Genomic DNA, 17,647 nt, shown 5'->3' with positions numbered 1-17,647 from the left:
AAAGGGGAAACCAGTGGATATACTGTACTTAGATTTCCAGAAGGCATTTAATAATGTGTCACACCAAAAGTTATTGAGGAAAAGAAAGGCTCATGGTGTAGAGGGTAACTTATTGACATGGAGAGAAGATTGGATAGATATCGAACAGATCTAGTAACTCAGAACGCTAGATAGGAAGCCTGGGCATCCATGAGGTGCTGTGGACCATCAGCAGCAGCAGAATTTTATATAACCACACTCTGTAACTTAATGGCCCTGCATATCTCCCACTCTACCTTTACCAGCAAGCCAGGAGATCAGCCCTGGTTCAATGAAGAGTGCAGGAGGGCATGCCAGGAGCAGCAGCAGGCATACCTAAAAATGAGATGTCAACCTGTTGAAGATAAAAGACAGCACGACTTGCAAGCCTAACAATGGAAGCAGCAGGGATTGACAAAGCTAAGCAATCCCACAACCAACGGATCAGATCTAAGCTCTGCAGTCCTGCCACATCCAGTTGTGAATGGTGGTGGACAATTAAATAACTCACTGGAGGAGGAGTCTCCACAAATATCCCCATCCTCAATGATGCGGGAGCCCAGCACATCAATGCAAAAGACAAGGCTGGAGAATTTGCAACCGTCTTCAGCCAGAAGTGCCAAGTAGATGATTCATCTCAGCCTACTCCTGAGGTCCCCAGATTCACAGATGCCAGTCTTCAGAAAATTCGATACACTCCATGTGATAACAAGAATTAGCTGAAGGCACTGGATACTGCAAAGGTTATGGGTCCTAACAACATGCCGACAATAGTGCTGAGGACTTGTGCTCCAGAACTAGCTGCATCCCTAGCCAAGCTGTTCCAATATAGCTACAATACTGGCATTTACCTGGCAATGTGGAATAATGTCCAGGTATGTCCTGTCCACAAAAAGCAGGACAAATCCAACTGGTGCAATTACCGCCCCACCAGTCTACACGTGATAATCAGTAAAGTGATAGAAGGTGTCGTCGACAGTGTTATCAAGTGGCACATACACAGCAATAATCTGCTCACTGATGCTCAATTTGGGTTCCACCAGGGACAATCAGTTCCTTACTTCATTGCAGCCTTGGTCCAAACATGGAGAAAACAGCTGAACTCAAGAGGTGAGGTGAGAGTGACTGCCCTTGGCATCAAGGCAGCATTTGACTGAGTGGGGCATGAAGGAGCCCTAGCAAAAGTGGAATCAAAGAGAATTAGAGGAAAACTCTCCACTGGGTGGAGTCATATCTAGCACAAGGAAGATGGTTTGTGTTTGTCGGAGGTCAATCATCTCTGTTCCAGGACATTGCAGCAGGAGTTCCTTGGGGTAGTGTCCTAGGCCATACTATCTTCAACTTTTGATAACTGACTTTACTTTCATCACAAGGTCAGAAGTAGGGATGTTTGCTAATGACTGCGCAATGTTCAGCACCATTGGCAACTCCTCAGCTAATGAAGCAGTGCATGTGCTTATGCAGCAAGAACTGGGCTTGGCTTGCTAAGTATCAAGTAACAATCATGCCATGTAAGTGCCAAGCAATCACCGTTTCCAACAAAGAGAGAAACTAACCATCTCCTTTTGACATTCAATGGCATTACCATCACTGAATCCCCCATCACCATCCTGGGGGTTACCATTGGCCAAAATCTGAACTGGACTGGCTAGATAAATACCATGGCTACAAGAACAGGTCAGAGGCTTGGAATTCTGAGGCACTTAACATGCCTCCTGACTCCCTAAAGCCTGTCCACCATCTACAAGGCAAAAGTCAGGAGTTTGATGGGTTATTCTCCATTCACCTGGATGACTGCAGCTCCAACAACACTCAAGAAACTCAACACCATCCAGGACAAAGCAACCCACTTGATTAACACCCTATCCACCACCTTAAATATTCACTCTTGACACCGCCGATGTGTGACAGCAGCGTGTACCAAGTACAAGATGTACCGCAGGAACTCACCAAGTCTCCTTCAACAGCACCTTCCAAACCCCCAACATTAACCATCTAGAGGGACAAGGGCAGCAGACACATGGGAACATCACCACCTGGAAGTTCCATTCCAAGCCACCAACTATCCTGGCTTGGAACTATACCACTAGTTTTAACTCTATTCATCATCAATCGTTTTACCTTTCCTGAAGATTTGATTCCTTTCAATGACGCTGCCCCAACAATCAGCCAGGCCAGAAGCAGACAGAGGGCTAAATACCAGACTATCTCCCCAGTCTCATCTATTGAACTGGTACGTCGTAAAACCACTTTACTGAATAAAGAAACAGAAAAAGTATTTTCAAATAATACTGTCTGTTGCACACAGATGCCATTAGATACAATGCAGAGCATTCAGTCAAATATACATGGATTTGAACAATATACAATTTAAACAGAATCAGTTCTGCTCTTAGGTAAGTGAATTGTTACTGAAAATTGTGATGACATTTGATGCCCCTTGTGATTTCTTTCTCTCTATTTCTATTGACTTTTTTAAATATAAATTTTCATTTGTTTAAACACTGAGTGCTGATGAGATTCCCTGCAGAGCTGATTTGATTTGAAGCAGTTCCGGACAGTGCTTCACTGACTGCCTTACATTGCACTGTTAGAACTCCCTGGGTTAGTCATTGTGCCTCCCAATGAATTCAGCTCCTTCATATTGTTAAACATGGTACCTGCTCCCAGATAGTTTCCCTCAATTCAGTTCTATGGGTTAAACACAATACTGTAGTCAATTAAAACACAGAGAAATGGATATCAATCACAGATAATTTGAATCATTTAGTGTTTAGGAATTCTGGTGGTGAATCTCTTCCTTGAAAAACAATAAAGTAAAAAATGTTCAATAAATGTTTCACTGTATAAATTGTTAAGGTAAACCCGCAGTGTTAGAAACCAGGGAGCTGTTCACTAATGAAAGGGCCTCTGTTGTGACGTTATTTTGTAACAGGTGTATGATGTAAATTGTACCTCTATCTAAATCAAACAGCTTTTCATACATTAAACAGCACATTCATCCGACTAACCTTCCCGAGAGGAAGCTACTGGTACAGTTGTGCAGGTTATAGGTGCCTCTATCTGTAGTTATGTACTTACTCCCAGTATTGCTCACTTGGGCCCTGGTGAGGAACGTTAATTTCTGATCCATTTGGACAAGTTCCATTGTTTACATGCAGCCATGTTGTGTTAACGATTTCAAAATATCCACCATCCAGAGTGAGATTGCAGAGCGGATCTAGAAAATGTGGAATGTGTTTTAGAATTACATTTCATTTGGAACGATGCTGTCACTTCTAGTGATATAATCAGGGCCAGTCTTTCATTGGGTGTATTTAACCCCACCCCCATATGGGTGTATAATGGGGTGTGAAACCTTAAAGTGGAGAACACGTCCTCTTTCCAATTCCCCCCAATTAAGTTAGGGTTGTGAAGGCTTGAGGGCACCACTTCCCTCCCAGAGTCCAATTAAGGCCCTTAATTGGCTACTTCCCTGTATTCTGGGGCTCCATGGCTGTTCCTTATCCTGAGACCTCCTGCAGTACTGACAGTGGCCACTGCTCCTAGTCAGTCAGATCCACCCTGTCGGACCCAGGAACCTTAACCTGGTCAGTTCCTGAATGGCTTTTAATTGCATCAGGGAGTCTGGGAATGGTCATGCTTCGGTTGCTACTAGCTCTCCAATCAGTGGACAGGCCCACTGCCACAATCATTAAACCCTGCACAATCTGACTGAATCAGTCCAAACCTTTTTACTACATGGTTGAGGTTACAGATGGGTTAGAGCACAGAGGTACAGTCCACTCACAGCACAGTCGAGTTCTGGTGCTCACCCTGTGTGTTATTGGAAATTTTATTTGACAGGTATTTGAATGTTGCTAATCATTAAACCAGATTAAGGTTGTGAAGTATAACCAGTTTCTGTAAAGAGTGGTAATTATCATCAATATTTGAAAAAACACGAACTATGATGGGAGAATTTCTGTGGGGTTTCTAGCTTTCACCAGAGCTTCAATGCAACCCCCATCCTAAATCATGATCTCAAGTGTCATGTGACCCCCATTGTAACACATGACCTTCACTGTAACACAGACAATGTGGGTGGTAGCACAAACGCATTGGTATCACATCATCCCCATTGTCACCCATCGCCCTGTGGTCATATAAGATCTTCCAGCCTCCCCTTGTGTCATGTCCATGTACAGTATGCTTTACAATGTTTATTGTCTCACAGGTTGACCTTTACATTTCTTGGCCTCAAGTTTCCTCCCTGTGTCTGCTCACAGACCTGGGATCAGATATGAACAAATTACCTGGTTGACAACATCAGGAATTATGTGCATCAGTGAATTATGTGCAAAAATAGAATCAGCCCAAATCTCCTCAACTCTTTACATCCATCCATCCAACCTTTTGTCTGAATGAATCTATGCCTACAAGCCTGACCAGGCTGTCAGCTTTCAGATGCAAATATTCTCTAATTGTCCCTGTTTGGGGTTGGTCTTTGAACATCACTTCAGGTTTCTCAGGTGTACAGGGATGTGTGTTCACCTGAAGCAAACACAAATCAGCTGACCATGAAGCAAATTGAAGCCATCACCATGTCTCCGGCACCATTATCCAGTTAATTCATGAGTGAATAACTAAAGGTGGCTCACTCTAGAGGTGCACCCCCTGCATTTTCCTGTATTGGAGGAACAGGGGGAACATGAACCTGAGACAGGAGACTGCATTAAGTTCACAGATACTCTGCCGAGAGAGTATGCAGACCTTGACTGACATTCCTGGAGAGGCCAGGGAAACTGGCTTTTCAGGGTTACTCAGGGCCTGGGAGACAGTGCCAAGCACCAGGGTCCTGGGTCTAGTAGGTTTGGTATTGTAAACAGAGTCTTGGTGTCCATCCTGAGCAGCCAGAGCTGCAGACCTGAAAGACCAACTTTAAAAAAATTGGAACTGGCAGCTTTGATATTTTTTTTAAAGCTGGTCTTTCAGGTCAGCTTCACTGCCAGTTGCTGCGCTGCTGCCTCCAACCTCCAGGCAGCTTTGTAGTTCCGATTTTGTTTTGTAAAGCTCGAAAGAAATGCACAAAGCTTTTAAAAGGTGAAATAGCAGTTCTTATTCACAGCAACTGTCAGGAGAGTGCTCATGGTCGACTGCCTGCTTGAAACAGAGTAAGTGAAAACCTTGTAATCATGTTAGAGCCAATTGGGTGCTCTGTGTGTGTGTATGTGTGTGAAAGTGTGTGTGCTTGTGTGGTATGTGTGTGCTTGTGTGCAGGTGTGTGCTCGAGGTTTTGTGGGGGTTCTGGGAGTGGGAGTGGAGGTGTTGGGGCACTGAAGTTGGGGGTTTGGGGGAGTGGGTTGGGGAGGGTGGGGGAAAGCAGGGTATGGTGGGGGACTGGGGAGTTGGGTTGAGGTGCGCACACAGGGGATGGGTGTTGTGGGGCATTGGGGGATGGCGGTGATGGAGGGATGGGGCGCATGGGTGGAGTGTGTGTGGCAAGGTAGGCGTTGGGGTGGGGTAGTCACTTTTAAAATTTACTACCACAAAATTAAATACTGTACACTTCTCAAAATTTACTTTTGAAGTTAAACCAGCATACAAATAGCAGTCTAAATTTTCATTATGCCCTAAAGTAGACACAGTTCTAATGACATGTTTTAATGTAGCAGAGACTTGAGAATCTTGGGCCTCAGCAAAATGAATGAAATTAAAAACTGAGCATGCTGCAAAACAAGGTTGTTGACTCACTATCATCTGTTTTATCACTCTGGCAAAGTCTGGGAACGAAATACCTATTTGTGACTAGGAGATTGCTTAAAGATAGATTTGAAAAAATCTCTACTCCATCCTAGATTCACCCCAGATAGGTTGTGAATTCACAGTGTACAACAAAATTTGTATGGCAGCTTTTGGGGAAGGGGAAACAATCAACTCCAATGCTTCTCCCTGACAGTGAAACCTATGTTGTTCAATCAATCCACTTTATTGCTCACGAGTCATTTGATCTTTCTGCACTGTGAGATTATTGATAAAATAGAATCTAATTACACCCCTTGTATGATAATTATATTGAATAATATCATGCGCCCAGACAGGGGGAAGTCTTCCACTTCTTCTACAGAATAGAAAAGATCTTCTGCAGTTAATCTGTGTTTCAAGTATTGAATCTTTCCCCCAAATATGAATTTACTGTCACCGTGCAATGCGCAGAACATGTTAATGAGGAAATCACTGATAATCTGCACAGTGCTATTAATAACCGATGGGGTACGTTCCTGAAAAATTAACAATATTGCACAATGCTGTTAAAATACAATTTGCACCCTCTGATTTGTTTAATCGACACGATGAGATCACCTATAGGGCACACACAAACTAACACTGCATTATACCATTGCAGCTCTTAATATTAATGACCCTTGCTGCATAACCAGATGCCAACAATGGACGTTATCATTTTACTAGGACCTTTCTGTGATTGTTTAATGAATTGATTGGTGAATCTTGAAAGGGAAAAAAATATCATGTATGATTGAGTGCGAGGGTTAAAGTGGGTTGGGGGTGAATAAGGGGCCTGGAAACAGAAGAAGCAGGAGGGCTCATGATTTCTCTCCCTGGCCTGTTATTAGTGATTCAAAATGGAGACCATCAACCGCCACTGATCCCTTGAAGTTTTGGCCCATGTACTGCAGACCCTTCACAATGGAAGTGAAGGAAATTACAGCCACGAATTTCACAGGTCCCGATCCTTCCAGACATCCACAAGAGAACAAAAGCAAAATACTGCGAATGCTGGAAATCTGAAACAAAAACAAAAATAGCTGGAAAAACTCAGCAGGTCTGACAGCATCTGTGGAGAGGAACACAGTTGACGTTTCGAGTCCTTATGACTCTTCATCAGAACTAAGGAAATAGAGAAATGAGGTGAAATGTCCACAAGAAATCCACAAGAGAACCTTGGATTAGTCAGGGGTTAGTGAGGGACAGCATTTGACATGACACTAATACTGTTCTGTAGGGGCTGGAGAGTTCATTAACTGGGGAATGTCTGTCGTGGAGCAAAGGATGAGAGTATTGAACTGTAGAATTACTGGCTTTTCCAGACTGCTTGGAGCGATTTGCAGACACAGGTCACACTGAAGCTCCCTTTCAGAACCCAGAAAGCTACATCAACGGAAACGGCTTCCAATTCCTGAAGGTGCAGATATTCAGTGACACACGACTGCATATCCTGCATGTGAAAGCACAGCACACCGGGGCCTGCATGATGTTTTTGTTGAGTACAGTTTAGTAATAACACACAGAATCACAGAGTTGTTACAGTACAGAAGGAGGACAGTCAGCCTGTCATGACTGTGATGTCTCTCAAAATGAACAATCCACCTCGTGCAGTTCCCCCACATTTTCCCTGCAACTCTGTATATTCTTCCTTTCCAGATAAGAATCCAATTCCTTCTTGAATGCCTCACTTGAAACTGCCTCCACCACATTCTTGTTGAGGTTAGTAGATTTTGTCCATAATATTCATTCTGTAAAATTCTTGTTAAGAAAATATAATGTCAGCGTTGGCCTGCAAAGCATGATGGTCAGCTTCACTGAAAAGTATCAATTTGTCAATGTTGGAATATGTGTGTGTAAAACTACATGTAGCCAAACCGGAAAGAAGAAGTTATGCAGATGGATGGGGCCCACATTTCCGATGCGATTCATTGCAGGGGCTACAGATTATAATATAATTTATGCTTGTGAAAGATGGAACAGTTCAACTAACAGAACTAATTATATGTTCCGTGCACCAATATATTGAAGTCTGTTTGAGTTAACGCTTGCTTTATTGTGAAATTGTTCCCACACAAAAGTTTTAACAGAGTTTGTCCCTGGAAAAACAATGAGATAAGATGGAGACCTTAGCATTTGTTTGCAGAAAGGCAGGATAAAATGAATGTGAAACTGCAGAATTACTAAGGTTGAGCTATTAACAGAATCTTAGAACCTCTGGAAAAACAGGAAGCACCTGTAATTGCTTACAGCTTGGGCAAAGAGATCCAGGGACTATCAATTACCTCGACTTGATCCAATTATATTGGCCAAAATAAACTACGGCCACAAATGGCATGGTAAGAATCTCTCGATAGGGATGAAAGAAAGGTGCTACAAGACATTGTTAGCACATCTAGAAGTAGATATACAGACTATGATCAACAGAACATAGCAGGAAAAGAGAAGGCTGCTTCCCAGAGAGTTCAGAAGCAGGAACTGTTGGATCTCAATCTCTCGGTATATCGATTGCCGTTGTTAAATATTAACTTTGTTTTTCTGCGTGATTCTTAGTAAACTCTCTGATTTGATTAAAGAATGTGAATCCGTACATTGTAGGTCAGAAAAAATAGGTGGGGCGGCAAGCAGTGGGGATGACACAAAGTGTCCACAAAGGGATATAGACAGCTGAAGTGAGTGGGTAAAAACTTGGCAGATGGAATATAATGTGGGAAAATGTGAGGCGATGCACTTTGGTAGAAAGAATAGAGGAGCTGAATGTTATTTAAATGTAGAAGGACTGCAGAAAGCTGCAGCACAGAGGGATTTGGAAGTCCACGTGCATGAAACACAAAAAGCTAACATACAAGTTCAACAGTTATAGAGAGAGCACTTGAGAAAAACAGCGGTGCTATTTACAGCAAGAGAAAGTGAGAGAAGCAGCGAGACCATTCACAGAGCAAGCACTTGAGAAAAACAGCGGTGCTATTTACAGACAGAGTGCTTGAGAAGAGCAGCGGGGCCATTTACAGAGAGAGAGTATGAGAGAAGCAGCGGGGTCTTTAACATTGAGAGAGTGAGAAGGGTGTCGCCTTTAACAGAAAGAGAGCGAAAGGAAAGTGGCCACTAACAGTGAGAGGGTGAGAGGAGCGTGGCCATTAACAGTGAGAGAGTGAGAGGAGTGTGGCCTATAACAGAGAGAGAGTGAGTGAAGTAGCGGGGCCTTTAACAGAGAGAGAGTGAGAGGAGCGTGGACTTTAACAGTGAGAGGGTGAGAGGAGCATGGCATTTAACAGAGAGAGAGTGAGAGGAGCGTGGACTTTAACAGTGAGAGAGTGAGAGGAGTGTGGCCTATAACAGAGGGAGAGTGAGTGAAGTAGCGGGGCCTTTAACAGAGAGAGAGTGAGAGGAGCGTGGACTTTAACAGTGAGAGGGTGAGAGGAGCATGGCATTTAACAGAGAGAGAGTGAGAGGAGCGTGGACTTTAACAGTGAGAGAGTGAGAGGAGCGTGGACGTTAACAGTGAGAGAGTGAGTGAAGCAACAGGTCCTTTAAATGAGAGAGTGAGAGGAAAGTGGTCTTTAACAGTGAGAGAGTGAGAGGAGTGTGGCCTTTAACAGTGAGAGAGTGAGAGGAGAGTGAACATTAGCAGTGAGAGAGTGGGAGAAGAGTGACCTTTAACAGAGAGAGAGAGAAGAAAGTGGCATTTAACAGTCAGAGAGTGAGAGGGGAGAGACCTTGAAATGTAAGAGAGTGAGAGGAGAGTGACCTTTAGCAGTGAGAGAGTGACAGGAGAGTAACCTATAACAGTGAGAGAAGTGTGGCCTTTAACAGTGAGAGAGTGAGAGAAGTATGGCCTTTAACAGTGAGAGAGTGAGAGAAGTGTGACCTAAAAAAGAGAGAGTGGGAGGAGAGTGACCTTTAACAGTGAGAGAGTGAGAGGAGAGTGACCTTTAACAGCGTGAGAGTAAGAGGAGACTGGACTTTAACAGTGAGTGAGTGAGAGGACAGTGAACTTTAGCAGTAAGAGAGTGTGAGATGAGTGGCCTTTAATAGTGAGGGAGTGGGAGGAGTGTGACCATTAGTAGTGAGAGAGTGAGAGCAGAGTGAAATTTAATAGGGAGAGTGTGAGAGGAGACTGGCCTTTAAAAGCATGACAGTGAGAGGAGAGTGAACTTTAGCAGTGAGAGAGTGAGAGGAGTGTGACATTTAACAGTGAGAGGAGTGTGGACATCAGCAGCAACAGAGTGAGAGGAGAGTGGCCTTTATCAGTGAGACAGTGAGAGGATGGTGGCCTTTAACAGTGAGAGAGTGAGAGGAGTGTGGCATTTAACAGTGAGAGGAGTGTGGACATCAGCAGCAACAGAGTGAGAGGAGAGTGGCCTATATCAGTGAGACAGTGAGAGGATGGTGGCCTTTAACAGTGAGTGAGTGAGAGGAGACTGGCATTTAAAAGTTTGACAGTTAGAGGAGAGTGAACTTTAGCAGTGAGAAATTGAGAGGAGTGTGCCAATTAACAGTGAGAGATTGAGAGGAGAGTGACCTTTAGCAGTGACAGAGTGAGAGGAGAGTGACATTTAGCAGTGAGATAGTGAGAGGAGAGTGGCTTTTAACAGTGACACAGTGAGAGGCGCGTGGCCTTTAACAGTGTGAGAGTGAGAAGAGAGTGGCCTTTAACAGTGAGTGAGAGGAGTGTGGCCATTAACAGTGAGAGCGTGAGAGATGTGTGGTCATTAACAGTGGGAAAGTGAGAGGAGAGTGGCTTTGAACAGTGAGGGAGTGAGTGGAAGGTGATCTTTAGCAGTGAAAGAGTGAGAGGAGAGTGAACTTTAGCAGTAAGAGAGTGTGAGATGGGTGACCTTTAACAGTGAGAGAGTGAGAGGAGTGTGACCTTTACTAGTGAGAGAGTGAGAGGAGAGTGAAATTTAATAGGGAGAGTGAGAGAGGAGACTGGCCTTTAAGAGTAAGACAGTGAGAGGAGAATGAACATTAGCAGTGAGAGAGTGAGAGGAGTGTGACATTTAACAGTGAGAGAGTGAGAGAAGAGTGACCTTTAACAGTGAGAGATTGAGAGGAGTGTGGCCTTTATCAGTGAGAGAGTGAGAGGAGTGTGGCCTTTAACCGTGAGAGTGAGAGAGGAGAGTGGCCTTTAACAGTGAGTGAGAGGAGTGTGACCTTTAACATTGAGAGAGTGAGAGGAGAGTGAACTTTAGCAGTGAGAGAGTGAGATGAGAGTGACATTTAGCAGTGAGATAGTGAGAAGAGAGTGGCCTTTGGCAGTGAGTGAGAGGAAAGTGATCTTTAACAGCGTGAGAGTAAGAGGAGACTGGACTTTAACAGTGAGAGAGTGAGAGGAGAGTGAACTTTAACAGTGAGAGAGTGGGAGGAGTGTGGACATGAGCAGTGAGATAGTGAGAGAAGAGTGGCCTTTAACAGTGAGAGAGTGAGAGGAGTGTGGCCTTTAACAGTGAGAGTGAGAGGAGAGTGACCTTTAGCAGTGAGACAGTGAGAGGGGAGTGACCTTTAACAGCGAGAGAGTGAGAGGAGACTGGACTTTAACAGTGAGAGAGTGAGAGGAGAGTGATCTTTAGCAGTAAGACAGTGAGAGGAGAGTGACATTTACAGTGAGAGATTGAGAGAAGTGTGACCTTTAACAGTGAGAGAGTGAGAGAAGAGTGGCCTATAACAGTGAGCGAGTGAGAGGAGAGTGATCTTTAGCAGTGAGACAGTGAGAGGAGAGTGACATTTAGCAGTGAGATAGTGAGAGGAGATTGAACTTCAGCAGTGAGAGAGTGTGAATAGTGTGACATTTAACAGTGAGAGAGTGAGAGAAGTGTGGCCTTTAACATTGAGACAGTGAGAGGAGTATGGACTTTAGCAGTGAGAGAGTGAGAGGTGATTGAAATTTAATAGGGAGAGTGATAGAGGAGACTGGCCTTTAACAGTAAGAGAGTGAGGGGAGATTGAACTTTAGCAGTGAGAGAATGAGAATAGTGTGACATTTAACAGTGAGAGAGTGAGAGGAGATTGAACTTCAGCAGTGAGAGAGTGTGAATAGTGTGACATTTAACAGTGAGAGAGTGAGAGAAGTGTGGCCTTTAACAGTGAGAGAGTGAGAGGAGATTGAACTTCAGCAGTGAGAGAGTGTGAATAGTGTGACATTTAACAGTGAGAGAGTGAGAGAAGAGTGACCTTTAGCAGTGAGAGAGTGAGAGGAGATTGAACTTTAGCAGTGAGAGAAAGAAAATAGTGTGACATTTAACAGTGAGAGAGTGAGAGAAGTGTGGCCTTTAACAGTGAGAGAGTGAGAGGAGATTGAACTTTATCAGTGAGAGAGTGAGAGGAGAGTGGCCTTTAACATTGAGTGAGAGGAGAGTGAACTTTAGCAGTGAGAGAGTGAGAAGAGAGTGACATTTAGCTGTGAGATAGTGAGAAGAGAGTGGCCTTTAGCAGTGAGTGAGAGGAGAGTGACCTTTAACAGCGTGAGAGTAAGAGGAGACTGGACTTTAACAGTGAGAGAGTGAACTTTAGCAGTAAGAGAGTGTGAGATGAGTGGACTTTAACAGTGAGAGAATGAGAGGAGTGTGACCATAAACAGTGAGAGAGTGAGAGGAGAGTGACCTTTAACAGTGAGAGAGTGAGAGGAGAGTGATCTTTGGCAGTGAGAGAGTGGGAGGAGAGTGACCTTTAACATTGAGGCAATATGCGAGGGGAGTGACATTTAGCAGCGAGAGAGTCAGAGGAGACTGGCCGTTAACAGTGAGAGAGTGAGAGGAGGGTGACCTTTAGTAGTGAGAGAGTGAGAGGAGAGTGAAATTTAATAGGGAGAGTGTGAGAGGGGACAGGTCTTTAATAGTAAGACAGTAAGAGGAGAGTGAAGCTGAGCAGTGAGAGGAGTGTGACGTTTAACATTGAGAGTGCGAGAGAAGTGTGACCTTTAACAGTGAGAGAGTGAGAGGAGAGTGACCTTTATCAGTGAGAGAGTGAGAGGAGTGTGGCCTTTAACAGTGAGAGAGTGAGAGGAGTGTGGCCTTTAACAGTGAGAGTGAGAGAGGAGAGTGGCCTTTAAAAGTGAGTGAGAGGAGTGTGGACTTTAACAGTGGGAGCGTGAGAGGAGTGTGGCCATTAAGAGTTGGAGGGTGAGAGGAGAGTGGCCTTGAACAGTGAGGGAGTGAGTGGAAGGTGATCTTTAGCAGTGAGAGAGTGAGAGAAGAGTGACCTTTAGCAGCGTGAGAGTTAGGGGAGACTGGACATTAACAGTGAGAGAGTGAGAGGAGTGTGAAATTTAATAGGGTGAGTGTGAGAAGAGACTGTCCTTTAACAGTAAGACAGTGAGAGGAGAGTGAATTTTAGCAGTGAGAGAGTGAGAGGAGTGTGACATTTAACAGTGAGAGAGTGAGAGAAGAGTGACCTTTAACAGTGAGACAGTGAGAGGAGTGTAGCCATTAACAGTGAGAAAATGAGAGGAGTGTGGTCTTTAACAGTGAGTGATTGAGAGGAGTGTGGACTTTAATAGTGAGAGAGTGAGAGTGTGGACTTTAACAGTGAGAGAGTGAGAGGAGAGTGGCCTTTAACAGTGAGAGAGTGAGAGGAGTATGGATTTAGCAGTGAGAGAGTGAGAGGAGAGTTGCCTTTAACAGCGAGAGAGTGACCTTTAACAGTGAGAGAGTGAGAGGAGAGTGACCATTAACAGCGAGAGAGTGATAGGAGAGTGATCTTTAGCAGTGAGAGAGTGAGAAGAGAGTGATCTTTAGCAGTGAGAGAGTGAGAAGAGAGTGACCGTTTGCAGTGAGTGAGAGGAGAGTGACCTTTAACAGTGTGAGAGTAAGAGGAGACTGGACTTTAACAGTGAGAGAGTGAGCGGAGAGTGGCCTGTAACAGTGAGTGAGTAACAGCAGTGTGGCATTTAACAGAAAGAGAGTGAGAGGAGTGTGGACATTAGCAGTGAGAGAGTGAGAGGAGAGTTACCATTAACAGTGTGACAGTGAGAGGAGAGCGGCCTTTAACAGTGAGTGAGAGGAGTGTGGCATTTAACAGTGAGAGAGTGAGAGGAGTGTGGCCTTTAACAGTGATACAGTGAGAGGATAGTGACATTTAGCAGTGAGAGAGTGAGAGGCGAGAGGCAATTAACAGGGAGAGCGTGAGAAGAGAGTGACCTTTAGTAGAAAAAAAGTGAGAGGAGAGTGAAATTCAATAGGGAGAGTGAGAGAGGAGACTGGCCTTTAACAGTAAGACAGTGAGAGGAGAGTGAACTTTAGCAGTGAGAGAGTGAGAGGAGTGTGACATTTAACAGTGGGAGATTGAGAGAACATTGACCTTTAACAGTGACAGAGTGAGAGGAGCATGGCCTATAGCAGTGAGAGAGTGAGAGGATAGTGACATTTAGCAGTGAGACAGTGAGAGGAGAGTGAGAGGAGAGTGACATTTGGCAGTGAGACAGTGGGAGAGAGTGACCATTAACAGTGAGAGAGTGAGAGGAGAGTGAACTTTAGCAGTAAGAGAGTGTGATCTGAGTGGCCTTTAACATTGAGAGAGTGAGAGGAGTGTGACATTTAACAGTGAGAGAGTGAGAAAAGAGTGACCTTTAACAGTGACAGAGTGAGAGGAGTGTGGCCTTTAACAGTGAGAGAGTGAGAGGAGTGTGGCCTTTAACAGTGAGAGAGTAACAGCAGTGTGGCATTTAACTGGGAGAGAGTGAGAGGAGTGTGGCCATTAGCAGTGAGAGAGCGAGAGCAGAGTTGCCTTTAACAGTGAGACAGTGAGAGGAGTTTGGCCTTTAACAGTGACAGAATGAGAGGAGAGTGGCCTTTAACAGTGAGAGAGTGAGAGGAGCGTGGTCTTTAACAGTGAGAGAGTGAGAGGAGCGTGGCCTTTAACAGTGAGAGAATGAGAGGAGCGTGGCCTTTAACAGTGAGAGGTTAACAGCAGTGTGGCATTTACCTGGGAGAGAGTGAGAGGAGTGTGGACATTTGCAGTGAGAGAGCGAGAGCAGAGTTGCCTTTAACAGTGAGAGAGTGAGAGGAGAGTGGCCTTTAACAGTGAGAGAGTGAGAGGAGTGTGGACTTTAACAGTGAGAGAGTGAGAGGAGAATGGATTTAGCAGTGAGAGAGTGAGAAGAGAGTGACCTTTAACAATGAGAGAGTGAGAGGAGAGTGAAGTTTAATAGGGAGTGTTGAGAGGAGACTGGCCTTTAACAGTGAGTCAGTGAGAGGAGTTCGGCTTTTAACAGTGAGAGAGTGAGAGCAACGTGGCCTTTAACATTGAGAGAGTGAGAGGAGAGTGGCCTTTAACAGTGAGAGAGTGAGAGCAGAGTGGCCTTTAACAACGAGTCAGAGGAGTGTGGCCTCTAACAGTGACAGAGTAACAGCAGTGTGGCATTTAACAGTGAGAGTGTTAGAGGAGTGTGGCCATTAACAATAAGAGAGTGAGAGGAGAGTGCCCTTGAACAGTCAGGGAGTGAGTGAAAGGTGATCTTTAGCAGTGAGAGAGTGAGAGGAGATTGACCTTTAGCAGCGTGAGAGTAAGAGGAGACTGGACTTTAACAGTGAGAGAGTGAGAGGAGAGTGAACCTTCGCAGTAAGAAAGTGTGAGATGAGTGGCCATTAACACTGAGGGAGTGAGAGGAGTGGGACCTTTAGTAGTGAGAGAGTGAGAGGTGAGTGAAAATTAATAGGGAGAGTGATGCAGGAGACTGGCCTTTAAGATTAAGACAGTGAGAGGAGAGTGAACTTTAGCAGTGAGAGAGTGAGAGGAGTGTGACATTTAACAGAGAGAGTGAGAGAAGAGTGCCCTTTAACAGTGAGAGAGTGAGATGAGAGTGGCCTTTATCAGTGAGAGGAGTGTGGGCATTAACAGTGAGTGACTGAGAGGGGTGTGGACTTTAACAGTAAGAGAGTGAGAGGAGAGTGACCTTTAGCAGTGAGAGAGTGAGAGCAGAGTGACATTTGGCAGTGAGACAGTGGGAGAGAGTGAGTGGAGAGTGAACTTTAGCAGTAAGAGAGTGTGAAATGAGTGGCCTTTAACATAGAGAGAGTGAGAGGAGTGTGACCTTAAACAGGGAGAGAGTGAGAGGAGAGTGACCTTTAACAGTGAGAGAGTGAGAGGAGTGTGACATTTAACAGTGAGAGAGTGAGATGAGAGTGACCTTTAACAGTGAGAGAGCGAGATGAGAGTGGCCTTTAACAATGAGAGAGTGAGAGGAGTGTGGCCATTAACAGTGAGAGGGTAACAGCAGTGTGGCATTTAACTGGGAGAGAGTGAGAGGAGTGTGGACATTAGCAGTGAGAGAGCGAGAGCAGAGTGGCCTTTAACAGTGAGACAGTGAGAGGAGAGTGGCCTTTAACAGTGAGAGAGTGAGAGGAGAGTGGCCTTTAACAGTGAGAGAGTGAGAGGAGAGTGGCCTTTAACAGTGAGACAGTGAGAGGAGAGTGGCCTTTAACAGTGAGAGAGTGAGAGGAGTGTGGACTTTAACAGCGAGAGAGTGAGAGGAGAATGGATTTAGCAGTGAGATAGTGAGAGGAGAGTGACCTTTAACAATGAGAGAGTGAGAGGAGAGTGAAGTTTAATAGGGAGAGTTGAGAGGAGACTGGCCTTTAACAGTGAGACAGTGAGAGGAGTTTGGCTTTTAACAGTGAGAGAGTGAGAGGAGAGTGGCATTTAACAGCGAGTCAGAGGAGTGTGGCCTCTAACAGTGACAGAGTAACAGCAGTGTGGCATTTAACAGTGAGAGCGTTAGAGGAGTGTGGCCATTAACAATGAGAGAGGGGGAGGAGAGTGCCCTTGAACAGTCAGGGAGTGAGTGAAAGGTGATCTTTAGCAGTGAGAGAGTGAGAGGAGATTGACCTTTAGCAGCGTGAGAGTAAGAGGAGACTGGACTTTAACAGTGAGAGAGTGAGAGGAGAGTGAACCTTCGCAGTAAGAGAGTGTGAGATGAGTGGCCATTAACACTGAGGGAGTGAGAGGAGTGGGACTTTTAGTAGTGAGAGAGTGAGAGGTGAGTGAAAATTAATAGGGAGAGTGATGGAGGAGACTGGCCTTTAAGAGTAAGACAGTGAGAGGAGAGTGAACTTTAGCAGTGAGAGAGTGAGAAGAGTGTGACATTTAAAAAAGAGAGTGAGAGAAGAGTGCCCTTTAACAGTGAAAGATTGAGAGGAGAGTAGATATGGGCAGTGAGAGGAGAGTGACCTTTAACAGTGAGAGAGTGCGAGGAGAGTGACCTTTAGTAGTGAGAGAGTGAGAGGAGAGTGAAATTTAATAGGGAGAGTGTGAGAGGAGACTGGCCTTCAAAAGTAAGACAGGAAGAGGAGAGTGACCTTTAACAGTGAGAGAGTGAGAGGAGAGTGGCCTTTAACAGTGAGAGAGTGAGAGGAGTGTTGCCTTTAACAGTGAATGAGTGAGTGAGAGGAGCGTGGCCTTTAACAGTGAGAGAGTGAGAGGAGAATGGCCATTAACAGTGAGAGAGTGAGAGGAGAGTGGCCTTTAACAGTGAGAGAGTGAGAGGAGAATGGCCTTTAACAGTGAGAGAATGAGAGGAGAATGGCCTTTAACAGTTAGAGAGTGAGAGGATTATGGATTTAGCAGTGAGAGAGTGAAACGAGAGTGAAGTTTAATAGGGAGAGCTGAGAGGAGACTGGCCTTTAACAGTGAGACAGTGAGAGGAGTATGGCTTTTAACAGTGAGAGAGTGAGATGAGAGTGGCCTGTAACAGTGAGAGAGTGAGAGGAGTGTGGCCTCTAACAGTGAGAGGGTAACAGCAGTGTAGCCTTTAACAGTGAGAGAGTGAGAGGAGTGTGGCCTTTTACAGTGATACAGTGAGAGGATCGTGGTTTTAACAGTAAGAGAGAGAGGAGAGTGGCCTTCAACAGTGATAGGAGCGTGGTTTTAACAG

At 44.9% G+C, this 17,647-nt stretch overlaps 1 protein-coding gene across 1 annotated transcript in view; it reads right to left on the bottom strand.

The window, feature by feature from the left end:
- LOC144683196 (sodium- and chloride-dependent neutral and basic amino acid transporter B(0+)-like) overlaps window positions 1-17,647 on the bottom strand; it is an 85,650-nt gene that overhangs the window by 43,759 nt on the left and 24,244 nt on the right. The window contains exons 5-6 of the mRNA XM_078546155.1: window positions 3,100-3,238; window positions 2,140-2,272 (exon numbers count right to left, since the gene is read on the bottom strand). Of these exons, the coding sequence (XP_078402281.1) occupies window positions 2,140-2,272; window positions 3,100-3,238 (272 nt within the window). The remainder of the gene's footprint in view (window positions 1-2,139; window positions 2,273-3,099; window positions 3,239-17,647) is intronic.

This window comes from Cetorhinus maximus, chromosome 8 (genome assembly GCF_964194155.1).
Source record: "Cetorhinus maximus chromosome 8, sCetMax3.hap1.1, whole genome shotgun sequence".
Lineage (NCBI taxonomy): Eukaryota > Metazoa > Chordata > Chondrichthyes > Lamniformes > Cetorhinidae > Cetorhinus > Cetorhinus maximus.
Note: the sequence above shows the minus strand (reverse complement) of the source record. Positions and strands in the feature narration are given on the sequence as shown.